Source organism: Larus michahellis, chromosome 11, assembly GCF_964199755.1.
Source record: "Larus michahellis chromosome 11, bLarMic1.1, whole genome shotgun sequence".
NCBI classification, from domain to species: Eukaryota; Metazoa; Chordata; class Aves; order Charadriiformes; family Laridae; genus Larus; species Larus michahellis.
Window position 1 is genome coordinate 4,996,749 of NC_133906.1, and position 17,247 is coordinate 5,013,995.

At 36.7% G+C, this 17,247-nt stretch overlaps 1 protein-coding gene across 1 annotated transcript in view; it reads right to left on the bottom strand.

Moving 5' to 3' along the window:
- The window catches only part of DOCK2 (dedicator of cytokinesis 2), a 196,222-nt gene that overhangs the window by 159,566 nt on the left and 19,409 nt on the right, over positions 1 to 17,247 (bottom strand). Inside the window, exons 8-21 of the mRNA XM_074603976.1 lie at positions 15,241 to 15,395; positions 14,519 to 14,600; positions 13,929 to 14,064; positions 13,283 to 13,358; positions 12,200 to 12,276; positions 11,720 to 11,845; positions 10,718 to 10,842; positions 7,818 to 7,916; positions 6,632 to 6,704; positions 6,453 to 6,556; positions 3,797 to 3,980; positions 3,596 to 3,693; positions 2,148 to 2,237; positions 1,794 to 1,894 (exon numbers count right to left, since the gene is read on the bottom strand). Of these exons, the coding sequence (XP_074460077.1) occupies positions 1,794 to 1,894; positions 2,148 to 2,237; positions 3,596 to 3,693; positions 3,797 to 3,980; positions 6,453 to 6,556; positions 6,632 to 6,704; positions 7,818 to 7,916; positions 10,718 to 10,842; positions 11,720 to 11,845; positions 12,200 to 12,276; positions 13,283 to 13,358; positions 13,929 to 14,064; positions 14,519 to 14,600; positions 15,241 to 15,395 (1,526 nt within the window). The remainder of the gene's footprint in view (positions 1 to 1,793; positions 1,895 to 2,147; positions 2,238 to 3,595; positions 3,694 to 3,796; positions 3,981 to 6,452; positions 6,557 to 6,631; positions 6,705 to 7,817; positions 7,917 to 10,717; positions 10,843 to 11,719; positions 11,846 to 12,199; positions 12,277 to 13,282; positions 13,359 to 13,928; positions 14,065 to 14,518; positions 14,601 to 15,240; positions 15,396 to 17,247) is intronic.

The following is a 17,247-nucleotide window of genomic DNA, read 5'->3' on the forward strand; positions in this document are numbered from 1 at the left end:
ATGCTTTCAGCCTCTCAGTCTTCTGGGCACTCATCCTGTTTCTGTTTAGTCTTTTTAATAGCTCCTGTGAATTCACAGCTTTGTACTGAGTTGGAACAAAATTTATCCAACTTGTATGCAAGGGCAGTCCACTCTATGTCCCTCAACTGTCAATGTTAAGTCCTCTCAGAGCTCTATAAAGCTAAATGCAAATGGATGACTAAGTAGTAACTGAATAAATATCTGAATAAATATCTAACAGTTTGGCCAAAATATCATATCATAATATAGTCATACTATGTCTGGGACACAGTATCTCCTTCCTAACTACGAGTTAGGCCACCTATAGATATTTGTTTATTTCATAAATGATTCTTGAAACAGAGTGCATCTTCCATGATGTGCATGGAGCCAATGATGCCAAGTAAACTCATGATTTGGGGAACAATCAAACAATATTTTGCCTCTGCCACTTTGATTAAATCATCAGAAACTCCCAGCAAGGTAAGCCTTAGAAATATTTTAAGCAAATAAGGCCGTCCTGAGAGGTTCCATACCCAACCTTCTCTTCTTTTGCAACAATATAAAGCATTAAATTACACATGCTTATTACATATGGAGTGAAAGAGGATTAAAGAAGAGCACATAGCTTGCACTGGAGCTTTCTGAGCTCAATAATGTTAACTTCAAATTTCCTAGAATGTGAGAAAAGATTGATTGTGCGCTACTGCCTTTCAATTCTAGCAAACTCATGTTCTAATGCATGATCTGCATGACATTTCCTGTTGAGTTGGAACCGATGCAAATTCATCACAGGACACTACAAGATATCCTCAACTATTCCAAACCTTCAGCTAAGGTCTTCCATCTATTATTCATATCCCAAATTAAATTTCTGCTTCGATCTGCCACCCCGTTAAGCTGCCAGAACAAGACTTTAAGTAGATGAAAAAATACATCTATCATGTCATAGCACTTCCCCAAGATCAGCACTAACTGAAGATGTTATCTTTCTTCATAATTCAAAGCAATTTTATCCTACCATCATCCGCAAAACCCTTTTTTAAATAAAGTAGGAAACCAGTATTAAATTTACTGTATAACACATCTCTACAGTTTTTATTCTCTTCTATGAATCCATGTCTTTCCATCTGGGTCTTATCTGGAAGCTCCAAGAATAAACTTAAAACAAACAAACAAAGGCAAAACCAAAAAACCCAAAAAACCAAAAGGCCATCCACCTGCCCACTGGCATGACCATTAAACAAATAGTAATAGTCCCAGTTCACAGCAAATCACATAAATACAAAAATTTCAGTTCACTGCACTGAAACCCTCCTGGTGCAACATCAGTCTGTGAACTGCATATGAAGACTTGACAGTTCCCAAACAATTTTTTTCACCATGAGTTTGTTTGCTGTGTAAGAATATGTGGAAATCTAGATAAGTGTGTTAAGGACATCCTTGAGCCCTCACTTAGAGCATTTCAGGTTAAGGCCAGGAACGTAGCAGGAGAGACTGTACAGCAAAGTCTCTTAACAAATTTGACAGGATACAGGTGAAGTGCTCAGACACAGCAAAATTCAGACAAGAGAAAAATGAATGCCAAAGAATCATTTAACCCCAAGTCAATTAACTCTACTTAAAATCACATGTGTTTCTCACAGGGAGGTTTGTTTCCAGATAAGCAAACACGAGCATCAAAACAACAGTCATAATTAATTACATCAGAAAAGTCACAAACAAGGTTTACTTTTTTTCATGTGATGGTGGAGGTTTAGAAAAAAAGAAAAAGGAAGAGACAATAAACTTACTTGTATGCCAACGTTGCACTAAAATGCTGCTGGATATACGCTTCTAAAACGGTATTAAAATGTTGAAACTTACGGTCTGCAATGAGTCCTATGATATATATCTAAACAGAAATAGACATAATTAGCATTTTTCATTAAGTCACATTTTAAATTTAAGTATTAGTCTTCTGGAATATTTTTGATAATCCACTATTTAAGAGTTTTTAAAGAAACTGGATTTTCAGTCAAACAGTAATAGTTTATCTGTTCTGTAGATAAAATTTTAAAACTAATTCCCTGAAATAAATGAATTGATAGCTCATTCAAAATTATAGTGTTCCTTGACAAATAATATCCTTCAGTGCTGATTCTTACCAGTGCATCAAAGACAAGGATGTCATACTCATTACTGTGGGAATGTTCCATCATGATATTAAACAGGGCATCCAGCGTATCCTGGAGAAACTATAAAACAACATGAAATGACAAACTGGCAACCAATTCAACTTGAAACATCTCACAAGTCCATTTTCAGATAGCAGACTTGCTTTCCCTCAAGGTAGAATTTTAAAGGCCTTCACTGAAACATCACTTATATTCAAAAAACACTTTTGAGAAATTAGGGTCTAGTTTCTTTAATTTTAAGAACCTACACCCTCAGATGCATGAGAAATCAATAATACATGTTTAGCTTAAAGTGTATGGAAAAGCTAAAAATATTATAACAGTGACGTAACTATCTAAAACTGCATTCCTACTTCCTTAGTGATACAGGTCAATAGTTGCTATTTCTGCATACACATCAAGATTAAAAACACATTTCATACTTCTGTGATCTGATTCAAAGCCCACTTTAAATTAAAGAAAAGCATTCCCGTGACCAAATCTTTGTTTGTCTGGAAAAAAAAATAATTCTATTTTTATTTTTTTTAAGTTCTCCTCTCTCCTCCTCTCAACAGAGAGATCTAATGCTTATATTTAGAGAGTAACAAAAGTGTAATAGACTCCTAATCTGAATGGTGGAGTCTGACACTTTCCAAAATATTAACAAATTTTTATTCATACTATTATTAAATGAACAGAGAACTTCATTGGGTATATGATACACTTTTTTTTTTAATAACAACATGTAAATTAATACTAAGAACTGTAAAGAAAGCACGAGGAATTATTTGTAATGTTTCAGATAGACAAAAACAAACAGTTGAACAGAGATTGTGGAAAATATTAAAATATTTTACCATTACTGCCTTCACATCCAGGAAGTTTTTAAAATAACATTTTCCGTTCACATTCAAAATAAAGTTTTCCTTTGACATAAGCACCTGACCAAACCAGGAATGACTCCAAATAATAGTCTTGATATTGAATTCTCCATTCATGCACTGAATTTCCAGCAAAATAAAACAATAGAAAGGAGAAAAGGATCCTAATAAATTAATTATCAGTGAAAGCAGGGAAATTTGACCAGTAAACCTGCAAATCTCCATAGCCTAACAGTAGCCAACACATGAGATGTTTGTGAGTAACAAGTAGAAAAAAAAATGGCTAACACTATGAAGAATCCTGTCCAGCTCCTTATTTCTCCTTATTCCCTCTCGTGAAAAGCTTTGCTCATATCTTTTGCAAATTATTCCTAACAAAGGCATTACACTGAATGCCACTCCTAAAAAAAAGTATAATTTACAGGCTTCTTTAAGTTCCTGTTTACTGTAACTGACCCTCCAGTTTCTGTGTCATTTTGAAACTACATAGCATTTTTTCTGCCATGGCATAAGGGGATGTGAAGAGTAACTATTATTAGAACATACATAAAGATATACCTTCACAACTTCCTCTCCATCCACAATCTTCAGTTTTTCCAGGTTCTCCTGAAGCAGCTCTGGCTTCATACGCCACTTCAAGAGACCTAGTAAGCCCACTAATAAAAAAATAAAAGGACAGACATTAAAATTTAAAATGCTATTTATCATTTGTGCAAAAGTCTTCTTTCTAAAACTTCTCCTTGTTTAGAAGATACATACCATTCTGAGTTAACTTGGTAGAACAAACAAGAGTTGAAATATAAAATGCATCTCGTGAGCTTACTGAAAGCCCCCCTACAATACTTGAGTTCCTGACTATGGTCGCTCCTTTATTTTCTATGTGTTGACGTGTAGAAGGTAGCGTCAAATAAGCACTAGCATCCTCCATTTTTTTACTTTCCCCCTGAAAAACAAGATTTGATTTATGACATATTTCACACCACTGCACTTAAAAACAGAATTATTGTGTACTTTGTACAAAAGTAAACAAAAAGCTATGTTTCTATGGAACAGGTATTTTTCCCTCCTCTATTTCACCAAGTTGCATGCCACAACCCTCACAGATTTTTATGTCTTAACTGCATGCACTAAAGGATAAAGAATACCCAAGTCCCAGCATGGCTCGTACAGGTAAACCAAGAGTCAATGTTAGTCAGCAAGAAAGGCTGCAATGAACATGTAGGGAAAATGCTACACTGAAATTATAAAGGTATGCGTTCTAAGGTGCAGTAAGGAACTATGAGTGGTGACACCACTGGCAAAGCAAAAGAGCGAGCAGATTTCTCATTAAAATAAAAAAGGTCAATAGCTACAGAATATAATAGACTATGGAGCATCACCTTGAAGACTGTACACAGGACACAGACAACGTAGTCTGCACACAATTTAAGAACAGAAAATGAGTCTGAATAGGGAAAGAATAGCAGCACTATTCTGGTATCCCCATTATAACTTAATATTTAGATCTTTAATATAAAATTTCAGGACAGATCAGGACATGGTAAGATTATATTCTAAATTAGACAATATGCTGCAGTAACTAACACAGATGTTACGGAATTTATGCTTTTTAGTAGAACAAATAGTACAAAAACAGAGAGACAACAGGTATTTTTCCCTCCTCTATTTCACGAAGTTGCATTCCACAACCCTCACAGACTTTTATGTCTCAGCTTTTGATTCATACTGAGGCCAGAAAAGCAGTTTTTAGACAAAGACAATAAAAGTCATATTCCTCACTCTGCAGAGAATATAATTTTTCTTTAACAAAACTACTCAAGAAAATTTCCCCAATGAGTTTACGAGCCGTCATTTAGACCTACAGTATCATGACAGATCTGACTCAGGTGCAGACCCTTAGCCTACAATTATGCATAAACAAGGAGTTACAAAACCCATAATCTAGAATAATTTTCTGAAGTTTTGGGTTCGTGTCTGATTCAATGACTGTAGGTGTGCAGTCTTTACTCCTATCAAACAAGAAATAAGGTTGAAAATTGACTATAAAGAGACCTAGACACACCAAAGGCAAAATCCTTATGTAGCACGACAGACAGCATTACTAACTTTTATGATTATATCAAGCTTGCCTAATAATTACTTCTCAAAATTTCTGGAACCAGAAGAAAATCCTGACTTCCTCTTTTTGAGACAATGTAGACAGACAATGGGGAAAAGACTTGAAAATTTCATCCAAAAGTGTCTCAAAAAGATTCAATGCCGGAAGGCATTGAAAATAAAATACAATATTTAAACTTTGCCATTTTCAAATTACTTATTTTGAGAGACCAGATGTAGGACTGTTTAAAACACTTACAGCTTACCATTACATGTTTAATTCTAGAATAGGCAAACATATGTCAGAAAAATCTGTCTCTCTCTCCTAAACATAAACTAGGTCAACTCAGTTTAGCATTTGTCATCTATGCTATCACTTCAGGAAAAAATAGCAGGTTGATGCAGTAACGAATTACATGGAATTTCATAACCAATATTAACCACACAGTCACACAACGTAATCATTGCTTTCCTTCTAGTCTAAGTATTTATTAATGTTGATACCAATGAAGAGAAGAAAACTTATACAGTGCCATTAATCTTTGTTGGACCACCTAAACAACTTGATTTATTTGTATGCATCTCACTTGCCACTAATGTTATGGCAAACTAGTTTACTGAAAAGAGCACTAAGAAATACCTAAAATAAAATTTCTTCTGTATTGGAAGTGATTTCTGGTTCTTAGTTCCTGCTAGACAGTATTCTCCAAGGAAAAACAAACAAACAAACAAACAAACAACAACCTTGAAACATCTGTTCCCTGCTTCAGTTCACAAAGTCAAAAATGCTACCTGTGTCCAATCAGGGATAGCCAAAACTGTTCTTCACATCCAAAATCAAATTCCTGAAACTTTCACTTATGCATCTCAGTAACTACACACAGCAGATTCAAATAACCAATTGCCTAAGATGACATGTCCTGATTATTCATGTGACAAAGATTCTAAATTAATCAAAACAACACTTTTCCCTCCTTTAGCAAGAATAATTGTACACATCCAGGTACTGAGCTTTAGCATGACTTCCTCTATGGTACAGAAGACCGAAGGCACAAACTTCTGTAAAAATAGTAGGAAGAGTAACTGTCTCTCATTGCTTTTAGATAATTAGATGCTCTAATTAAAATTTAGAGCAACATTTACTGACCATAGAACAAGTTACATTTTTTTTTGTTCAGATTAAAACTGTAATATTTATCTTTGACGGAATAATAAAATAGAGTTAATCTAGCACTAAGAAAATAAACAATACAGTCAAAGATAACAATATGAAAAAGGTGTCTCGTGGGGGAAAGAAAGGAAAAAATTGATCCAATACCTTTAGGACTAACAAGTCATGGATGCCATCTTGAAGAGTTGTTCCATCCTCCTTCATTAGTCTTATGTAGGCCATTGCAAAATTCTTTTCTCCTTTATCTTTAGCTGCAAAACAAAATATTTTCAGTTGACTATCCATCAATGAATTAAGAGTCACTAAAGTAAAAATTCCCTACTTACACTCTTGAGATGACCTGTGTCGGAACATGAAACGCAGATGTATCCTCTGCATGTCTTCAATAGGGACTGCTACCTTTTGTAAAATCAGAAAATAATTAACAGAGCTGGGGGAGGGGTTTTCACCTGTAGTGAACCTCTATTTTTGAATAAGCACCACTTCTACTGGCTCCATAATGCCTTTTACAGACTACTGAGCCTGATCACAGCATCAGAAGTGGTGGCTGATAAGCAATTATCTGTTAGACTTTGCTCACAGTCTAGCACCGCCATAGAAATAAAGCACTGAACACAGGTGCTTTTATGCTAGAAAATAAGTATACTGCAGTCTTATTATTTTATTATTTAAGCATATGCAAGACCCCTGCACTGTGAAAGTTCCACATTTCATACACATAAATTGATGAGCAATTTAATAAGCAGGTGAAAAAGGTAAGAAAATAGTGGCAAAATAAATATATTTTTATCATTAAATTCAGTCTCAAAGCCTTGAGTAGAATCCCAGAAACTCGTGACTGCTTTATTCTTAAGGCAGCATACCTATGTATAACAAATATGCAACAAATAAGGCCAACTGCATTAAAAAAGCACAATTTTTTATATTATCAACTTCATAGTTCTAAACTCTGAAGACTTGTACTCCTTTGTGTTCACTCACAACTAGCAAGGCTGAGATATGCTTTAGAAGAATCACTTCTAGCATTTTCTAACCAAAGAGATGAAAGCTAGATTAGATAGTTATTGGTGTGTCTCTACAGGAATCCAAGACAGTTTTCTCTCTCTAAAATGGTAACGTTGGGGGGGTGGGGTGGTGGTGTTGGGTTTTTGTGTTGGGGGGGCTTTTTTTTTTTTCTTTAATTATGCAATTGAAGCTCCTCGTCTCCATTGTTTCACTGCAACAGAACAAGTGCAATACTTCATTTTTGATGTGATGTGTTAGGACATATGGATATTTAAGATGACCTCATTTGTTTTGCTGAACAGAATCTTCACATCACTTTCTAGGTCACATTTTAAGCCTCAGTAATCATATATGTCCAATAACTGATGTATGACTAAGGCTTCCTCCTTCTAGCTGTATTCAGGACCAAGTTATTTTTTAGGAAAAGCTGATGCCGTGCAACTTTTCTGTGTGAGGTACCAAGAAATTAAGAGGAAAAAAAGCAAGTGAAAAGTATCTACACCGTACCTTTAAAGTTTCCATCCACCGTGGCTGTTTGACCTGATAGTACAGAACGGATCTATATTCACTCACGGGTTTGTCCCCCGCTCCCAAACAAACAGCATTCTTGCAAGAATAAGGGAAAAACCAAGTGGTTAGCGCCTCATTAATTTCTGTAAATCTTTAGGACTTGAGCAAAACCAAACAACGAGAGACCCCCACCCCCGGCAATCCCGCCCCCGGCTGCGGGCAGATTTACCTCAGCGCACCGCCGAGGCCTGCGCCGGCCCCCGCCAGCTTTACCCCTCATCGAGGTACCGTGACATGGCGGCCGCAGCGCTCAGGGCCAGGCCAGCACCGAGGCCCCCGGCCTTCGCCTCCCGCCCTCAGCCGCCCAGCCCGGGCGCCCCCGAGCCCCCACACCGCCTTCACAGCGGCGGGCGGGTAAGTGAGGCGGTCTCCCCCTCTGCTTCCTCGCAAACCGCCGCGGCGGCTGGGAGCCATGAGGAGGGCCCTGGGGCCTGAGGCAAACCTTTCCCCGGGTAACAGGCCCCACCGCCTGGGACAGGCTGCCCCAGGGCCCCGCGCGGCTCCAGCTGGGAGCCTCTGGAGATACTCCATGAAAGCTACGCATTCAGGGCCAGATTAATTGTGGAGAGTGAAGACCTGTCACGAGCAAGCAGCGTTGAATACGGATATAGCATCATTCAAAATAGAGTGAGTTTTACAGGCGTTACACAGTGGGCTCTAAGAAGAGATGGGTGCTGAAAATACATAGGCTCGATTCTCTTCTCAAACTGACAAACTTAAGTAGCCAAGGCATCATCTCAAGTAGTAGAAGAAACACACAAAGTAAAAGTGATCTAGCTGCATTATTCCACTTATTTCTCCACTTACTTTAAAACTCTATTCTAGCAGAATCTCACGAGCACTGGGCTGCATGCCTGAGGTGACTTCCAAACTAAACGTTGTAGAGGTACTGACAGCATCCCCTCCTCCCTTTTTTCCAACATTTAGAATTCAACATTCTATGATAGCTATCAGAACTAGCACAGATCCAACTTTTCAAGTTCAAAATTTGTAACCTAGGAATTCAGTTTCTTTCTCAGCCTACGTCCATCTTTCCTAGCTGACTGCAGTTGAGGATTGTACACTCAGAAACTGGTAATGCTCATAATTGATGAGGCAAGGTCATTGACACCAGGCATCAGACATGAAACTGAAGCACAGGAAAGAAGCAAACATTAAGTCTCCACTGAAAGCACAAATTAAACTAATCCTATATAGGCTACACTAACTACTGCAAAGGTGACATTTTCCTGCTTAAAGTCCAGTGTATCTTAGATGTCTGTTTTGATCACCAGGATACCTTGTGACAAGAAGGATGTGATGCTGATACCTGAAGATGATTTGTAACGTTTGGTCAGAGTGATTTAACTGCAGAAAGGTATGTCTCATCTGCCTGAATGGAGATCTTTCAAGGTTTACACACCAATTTGTTTGAATGTATTCTGAGATAAGGCCTTTTATTTGCAACAGTAAATCCAGTGCTAGATATTCAGCTGAAACTAGTTTGATACCTAAACAGATCCAACCAGTTTCCTGTATAGTGACCATAAACCTGTTTTGATTCATGGATAATTAGAAGCATTGAAATTAATATAAATTCATGCATTTGAAAGTTTATTGGTATTTATTTATTTTTTGGAGGCTAAAAGGGAAAGGTAGTTACTTTTCTTACTACTTGCATTCAAGAACATTTCAATTAATTCCTCAAAATTGTTGCTTAAACATGTCTAAGGCATATTACCCACAGAAAGCAGGCATGATTTGAACATATATTTCAGATCATAGACAGCATGACAAATTCACTTTTTCCTGGTATTTGGAGAAAGGATGCATCTGCAGAACCAAACATACATAATATTGGAATGAAAGATTTAACGCGTTGCAATAGGTTAATTTCTTTACGTAATACTTTGGTATATGTATTTTAAGCATACTAGCTGTGAATAGACAGAGTAGAGGTTGATGAAGTAGATTTCTCAAGAGTTAACTTCAGTACACGCAAGGCATGTGGTTGTTTTCACAGCTATAGGTACTGTTTTGTAATCAGGGTTAAAATTTGTTGCATGGATTTAAGCATTACATAGGTTTAGGATTTTCTCTAGTCAAGCTTTAAAGTTATATTTTAGGTCAAGCAATTAATTGTAGTTCATAAACACATTTCAGCAAGTCATGAATCACAATGACTTACTCCATCTTTATTTTGTCTCAAGAAGCACAGTTATTTCATCCTCTTGGTCACATTACTGATTTAGTGAACGGTATAAAGATCAGAAAAAGAAAGGCCCAAAATCCCCCTGAATACTGAACTATTGCTAAAAAGCCCTGAGGAAAAGACAAAAATTCCTCAAACCAGAAATAGACAAGCAATAAGACACTGAAAAAACTATGTTGCACATGTACAGCATCCACACTCATCTGTTGTCACTAATTTAGTTATGTGCCATGGACTTAATTCAAGGGTCAATGACACAGTCTTCCTGGCACAAATGAAGGGTTTGTTATGTAGCAGAAGTGGTACTTTAACATTTTAATGTGCAAATTGTATTCCTCTGGGAATTTCCACAGGAAAAACCCTAGAGTAAGAACACAATAATTGTCAGAAACAGCATTTGTTCCTTGGCACAGCTAAAATAGGTCATTCAATGTTATGTCTCTTTATAGTTTTATAAAAGACATTTATAGGACTTAAATAGATATGTTACTTTAAACATCATAAAACTTATCAGTCACAAGATGACACAAGTGAGGGAACTGCAAGTTTTTGTACAATTTTATAAAAAATTTTAAGAAGTTTAAGGCTTACTTCTAAAGTGCAGCTCATGTTTCTATGTTTGTCATACAGAAAAAAGAAAACTTACTGGCATCACTTTTCCTTCTTCATCACAGACACACATTATCACTTCCACATTTCTCTGAGTTGTTTTATTGTATTTATCAAAATCTCCATACAGCAATGTAATATAAATGTCATTTCTTATATCTCCTAGAAAAGAAATTGAAAGATTAAAAATCAATGAAAATGCTGTGAGAGCACAGAGTCAACTGAAATTCACAAGAGTGCCTCTTTTTCTGCAGTGAAACAGGAAAAAAATGTGTTATTTTCCATCTGAATTTAAATTTTCAGCTGTTATTCTTAGCTAAGAAGACGCTATGATGTGATATTAAAAAAAAAAAACAAATGGGAGTTCTCACCGACTTGAAGCAATTCGCGTCGTGCACTGACACCTGCTGGTGAGGTGACAGATGATGCCATTACCGATTCCCGCCCCCTCCCGCCCCGCCTCCAATACACAGCTCTCTTTCTAGAGGGAGCTTCATGTTTTAATTTTCTTCTGTGAACAAATTAATATGACTTTTAAAAGTATCGAGATTTGACTTGAAGGGTTGGGGGAGAGGGGTGTATGTTGTCCATTTTTAAAAAAGGAGCACTGCAGACAGTGAGCAACTTTAATTGGAAAGTATCACAAATCCAAAAAAATCAAGATATTGTAAACATGTGTGTTTATTATTATTATTATTAAAGGAAATTGATAAGATACAATAAGTTTAGTTCAAAATTCAAGTAAGCATCCACCATAATCTGCTTGGAAGTCAAGAAAGCTTTGTACAAGGAGCTGGGATTATCCTTCACTGTCTTGATTTTATTTTTTCTGCTTAAGTACTAGAAAATACTTTCCAAGGATTTTGCTATTTTATCTAAGCCTCTAATATTGGAACAAAACTTGCCATGTAGAGTGAATTCTAAAGAGCCTCTCCATTACCCATTACAGAATTAAGTAAATAAGGATGCAGCTGATGTTCAGTAACCTAGGCAATGAAAAACAGCATCCATTCCTATTACAGAACAAAGCACATCCTACCTGGCATGATTATTTCAGGAAATCCAAGCTTTCTAGCAACAACTGTGGTTCTGTCTACAAGATGTGGATAGTCCTTTCTAGTTTGAGTCACATCTCCAACAAGCATTTTCACAGTTACCCAGAGACCTATTAAGAGGGGGGAAAATATAAAAAGATTACATGTATGGTAAGGAAAAAAAAAAATAATCTGTCTTCAGATCATTGCCTCTTCTACCCACCAAAACAGTGACAAGAATTCACTTTCCCTGCTTTTTGTAGCTGAAAGTAAAAGCTCTGTAACCCAAAACTGTAGCTGTGAAGTTAAATTGCCTCTACGGTTCAGCAACAAACTCATGATTCTTCACTTCCAGCTTCAAAGTTGACTCACCTCCATGCCACTGCTACAGCTCTAACATAAAAACCTTTCTCTAAAGCATAAACAATATGAAATGAAGTTCCACAATAATTAAAAAAAAAAAAAAAAAGAAATATCTCCTTTACCTTGTCCACCACTGTCTCCTTTTGATGCAGTGACTTTGCTTAGGAGACTGTGTAGAAAGTCATTCTCTGCCACTACCCTGCAAGATAAAGAACAATGTCTACTAGGAATTAAGTGCTAAATATATCAAACACCATTCAGAACATAGATGACAAACAGTCTCAGTCCTCTTTGCAGTACTTGACCTTATTATGATACGTTCTGTAACTTCATTATCTCTCACTCTGAGTTGCAGACCACTCACATTAAGCTTATGTGTACACTGAGGTGGAAAAGATTCAGTCAACAACTTTAGGAAAAGCAGTTTGTGACAGACTGGTGATACGAAAGCTTGTAATTTTGTAGGGATTCACAACATGAACGCATTCACCAATACACTAGTCCAGTCCACTTTCCCAGATACAGAGCCTGACAGATTCACGAACTTTGAATTTTTTTTCAGCTACTTTTGAAATTGGAAACAAATGCTTACATAACAAACATGTTGGATCAAATTGTAAATAAGTGAAATAATAAACCAGTGTCTCATACTTGGGTCTTACAGAATTAAGCATATTCTCTATAGTACATAGCAGCAGTGCTATGTAAAATAAACAAGTGTTTCCAGTGAATACTGGCATCTCTGCATTTGAACTGCAAGTATCACATCTTTAGGCAGCTGATCTGGCATTGCTTTTGAAGATAAAGTTAACATGTAACAATTCAACTACTTTTTAACTCAAACTCAATTTTTACTCAGAGTTTTTCTCAAATTCAAAACAGAATGAAGCACGTAAGTTACTAGTTATCCATACATGTAAAGCTTACTGTTGAATACGTATAACTATTTAACTTAGGTTTTGTTAAGTAGGACACGGTACTAGCTGTCTGAAGGAGCACATTCATAGCAATGCACATTCATTTAAGTCTTGGCAGAGGTTACAGGCATGTTAAGTGCCTTTTAAAGTGGTAGTTAAATAATTAGCACTATTACAACGTGGAATTATTAAAAGGAAAAATTATTTTTTCTTGAAACAGTTCACAGCCAAAGAGATCTAGAAGTATTTTTGTGCATGTAAAAAAAAAGATGTCTTTGAGTATCTTACGGGTGAAAGGGAATGAAATGCTGCTTTTCTTCATCACTTTCAGCTTTTCCTTTTATGATATCTGTAATATCCATAACTAGAAGAGTAAAAGAAAATGCATCAAAACATATGATATCATTGCAAAATAGCTCCTCTTATCTATGAGTGATGTACATTAACATTCTTGTGCCTTAAGGCAAATATAGATTTTTCACTAGCAAGCAGTGTAGCCCAATAGGGGTAGATTTGTGGGTCAGAACATTTAGTGCAAAGTCCACGCTACAAACATGACAGTGTGTAAAGGGAGAATTACTTCAGACTAGTTTTGATCTAACCCTGTGAATGCAGATATGAATGCATTGGTGGTGCTTTTGGGACATAACCATTGGTTTTGCTTCATCGAAGGATTTCTCTTATTATACTCCTCAGTTTGCACTGCATAGCAGTAAGTATGAATTATTAAGAAATTCAATTCAAAAGCACATTTCTGACCTGAACTAAAATGCTAATGTAGGTGCAGTCTTTCTGGACTTAAAAAATTAAATATGGAAGATAGACGATATAGCTATCTTGTATTCTGACTTGTCTTAGTAGAGATTTTACGGTCCAGGCTGGGCAAGTATCACTTGGGCCCTGCTTCAAATGTAGCACAGGAGACATCAGATACCTGCCACTCCAAAAGGCCGCCGTAGTCCTTGTGTGTATTTCTTTGAGTTACTGTCTTTAAGATCCATCCTTCCAACTCGGACTATTTGACAAACTAAATAAATTTTGTCTCTGCTAAGGTCTTTATTTCCAAGATCCTAACATACAAACAAAAAAAAAAATTGGAATATTAGTTGGAGAAGATCCAAGTTTTGAAATTTAAACAGGACCTCCAGTAATAAATTGAGCTTCAGTAATCAATGGGGAAGAAAAACCAAAACCAAACCCAAACGGAGTCCACAGAAAAGATTAAAATTTGAAGAAAGTAGAAGGTAAGATAAATAGAGAAAGTAGTAGCAATCAAGAGGTACAGCAGATAAAAAATATCAAGTCATCAGTAAATTTATGAGACAGCAAATTGATTTGAAGAAAGCAGACTGAAGCATTGTCACTGCCTTAAAGCACTCAACGACTGGTTGGCTTGCTCTGTTTCTAAGATTACTTCTGCTTCCTTCGTCATCTTGCTCAATCTTCAGGAGTTCTGATAGTGACCACAGAGAAGAGACAATCCGATTTGCAAATATTAAGTAAGGTGAACTCTAAAACACTTACTGTGAACACTACTTTAAGGTTGTTGAGCATATCAATTTCCTTTGGAAAGCCTCTGCTCCCCCATCTCACCAAGTAGTTCTCACTGTTTTGAAGATAAATATCTTATTGTCATATGATTTAAAAATTCTTCCCTTCCACAGAACATGAAAAACCACAGCACATAACAAAGGTTGCGTAACAGACAATAGTCTGTGGTGACTGTTTAAATCTCATACCAGACTAAAAAGACAAGAAGAATGCTGTACAAAACACCGTCAGTAAATTTTGAAAAATAACTTGAACATGAGACAGAATGGCACTTTTTTTTGAAGAAACAGTATCATCATCAGTCTGTTTGATGGGAACACGCAACAGAATCTTAACTTATCTTTGAATTTATAAGTTACTCCCATTTTGTCCCCTACCCCCTGTTTCAGCACTCTATTCCAGACATCAAAACATTCCCCATCAAGAATAATCTCTTAACTTTGAAATGGTCTCAAGCTTCTCCAAAATTCTAAAGTGTTCAATCCAGGAATTATGTATCAAAATATTAGGGATCCCTTACCCTAGAATTCTTTATTAGCCACTAACAATTAGATCTGTCCACACTTCCCTTTCCTTTTAGTTTTCTTCCTTTAATATCTTTTTTTTTTCCTGCATTACTAGCACGTTGGCAACTATCTGACTTCATTTTGGCTAGCTCCTTTTGCCACTCTTTTGCAATAAAAAAGAAAGCTTACCTTATAACTGTTAATTTCTGTGGATCATATAGTGACATAAAGAGTTCTGCATCCTCTCCAATTCGGCACACAAAATTCCGCACAAAGACGTATAGGCTGTGGGTGGGGGATGAAGACATTCGGGAGTACGATGCATAATCTGGTTGATCCTTTGACTACTCAGAAGGAGGAAAATCATTAGCTAGCTCCATGAATTAAAATGGTGGGATACTATAGCTTCAGTTTTTATTGTATGTAACAGTTAATCTTGAAAAATTGTAGAAAATTTGGATAAACATACTTGTTTACAGCACATAAGCATTGCCCTGTATATTCTTCTGAAAGACCTTGCTTAATAACGCAGACATTACTAGCAAATAACTTTGTCACCCTCCACAATGCTTCACCAGCGCATCAACATCCTTTTCTACTATGAAGCTAGAAAGGAGCAGGTTGGTTAGAAGGTGCAGAACTGACACAGGTATGAAGATCCCACCTTCCTCCCCTGAGCCTTCACTGTATGCAATGAGATAAAAAGCTCAGGCTGGGATCATTAAAACACTGCATCCAGAGCAGGGAGCTATCTCCTTGTGCAAATAGTGAAAAAGTTGATGACAGAGATGCCCTAAATCTACCTTTTGCAATACTTAGGGGACATACTCAGTAATATGAGTAAGAACTTCCTTTGTATGGGGTTCTAAGCATATTATCCCTTCCAGGTCAGTATCTCCTTTTAGGAATAGAACAGGGATTACTTTTTTAAGAATATTTCCAAGGAACACAATAGTTAAGCTGTTTCTCATCCCTTCACCTCCAGAAACCTACTTTTCGTGAAAATCTTACATTTACTTTCATTCAGGAGAAAAAAGAGCCAGCTCCTGTATATGAATGTATTTCAAAACCTTATCTCTCAAGATGATCAGGCTGCTTTCAATGGAACTATTCTGAAGTCCTTTACTGGAATTTTGGTAGACGACTCTGCCCTTTGGTAAAAGATGGGTCTCCTCCAATTTGAGATGCTCTATGAATCTGTGACTTCCATATCCTAGGCCAGTTCTTCAGCCACTGGGTAAGTACAAAAAGGGTGAAACAGTATCACCACTTTTGACGAGAAAGTACTGAGGTATCACTACAGAGGCAAGCCTACAAGTCTGAAGGAGATGATTTTTTAACACAGTAGGATATAGCAGAAGGCCTACTATCCACTTTGTAATGGGGTTTCAGTGTGCTAGGAACACTAGCAAAACAAAATACATTTCTTTGAAGAGGAGACAAATAACACATGCTGAGATCAGGACACAGCTGAGCAGGTTCACTGACTCAGAATCGGCTCCTAATTTCTATCTACATCCCATTTTAACCACCTAGAAACAGCTTAACAATTGATGGCCTAAAGCTCTTTTTATCTATTGTTTGGCTGTATTTTTAAAACAAGGCACAGTCTATTGCAGTCTACCAAGTTTAATTTTCCTTATATTGTCAGTGTGTCATTTTGATGTCTGGGAAGCAAGATTTATTTACTGATGAGAACAACTCATAAGGTATTTTCCAGTGATTTGTCTTGGGCATTATTGAAGTGTCATGATGGCCCCGCTTTTTTTTTTTTGCCAAGTGTTTTACTTGCTTTACTGTTTATTTTCTCATCAGTGACGAAAAGAACCCAAAAATCTTACAAGTTCCTGAACAGATGTAATATAGAAAAAGGTCGAGGAAGTGTAGTCTCCTGCTTTCCCTTTTAAAAGATGAAATTTATGCACTCAGCAGCTTTGCTTAGGCATGGTAATTTCTGGTGTCCACAAGATTATGCTGAGTTCATCTGAGTTCCTCTTTGGTAAGCTTAAATTCTTCAGCTCCATCAGAGTTGAACTAACAAGCAGCAACACACAGCAAACAACTAGTGTTGTCACAAGATTTAAGAGCTTTGGTTAGTCATAGCTTGCAGCCTGAACTCCAAGGATGTAACTATTCATTATGCGAATCAGCCTATTAAGTAGCCTACAGATGAAATGAGGAGACATATTTCTATTT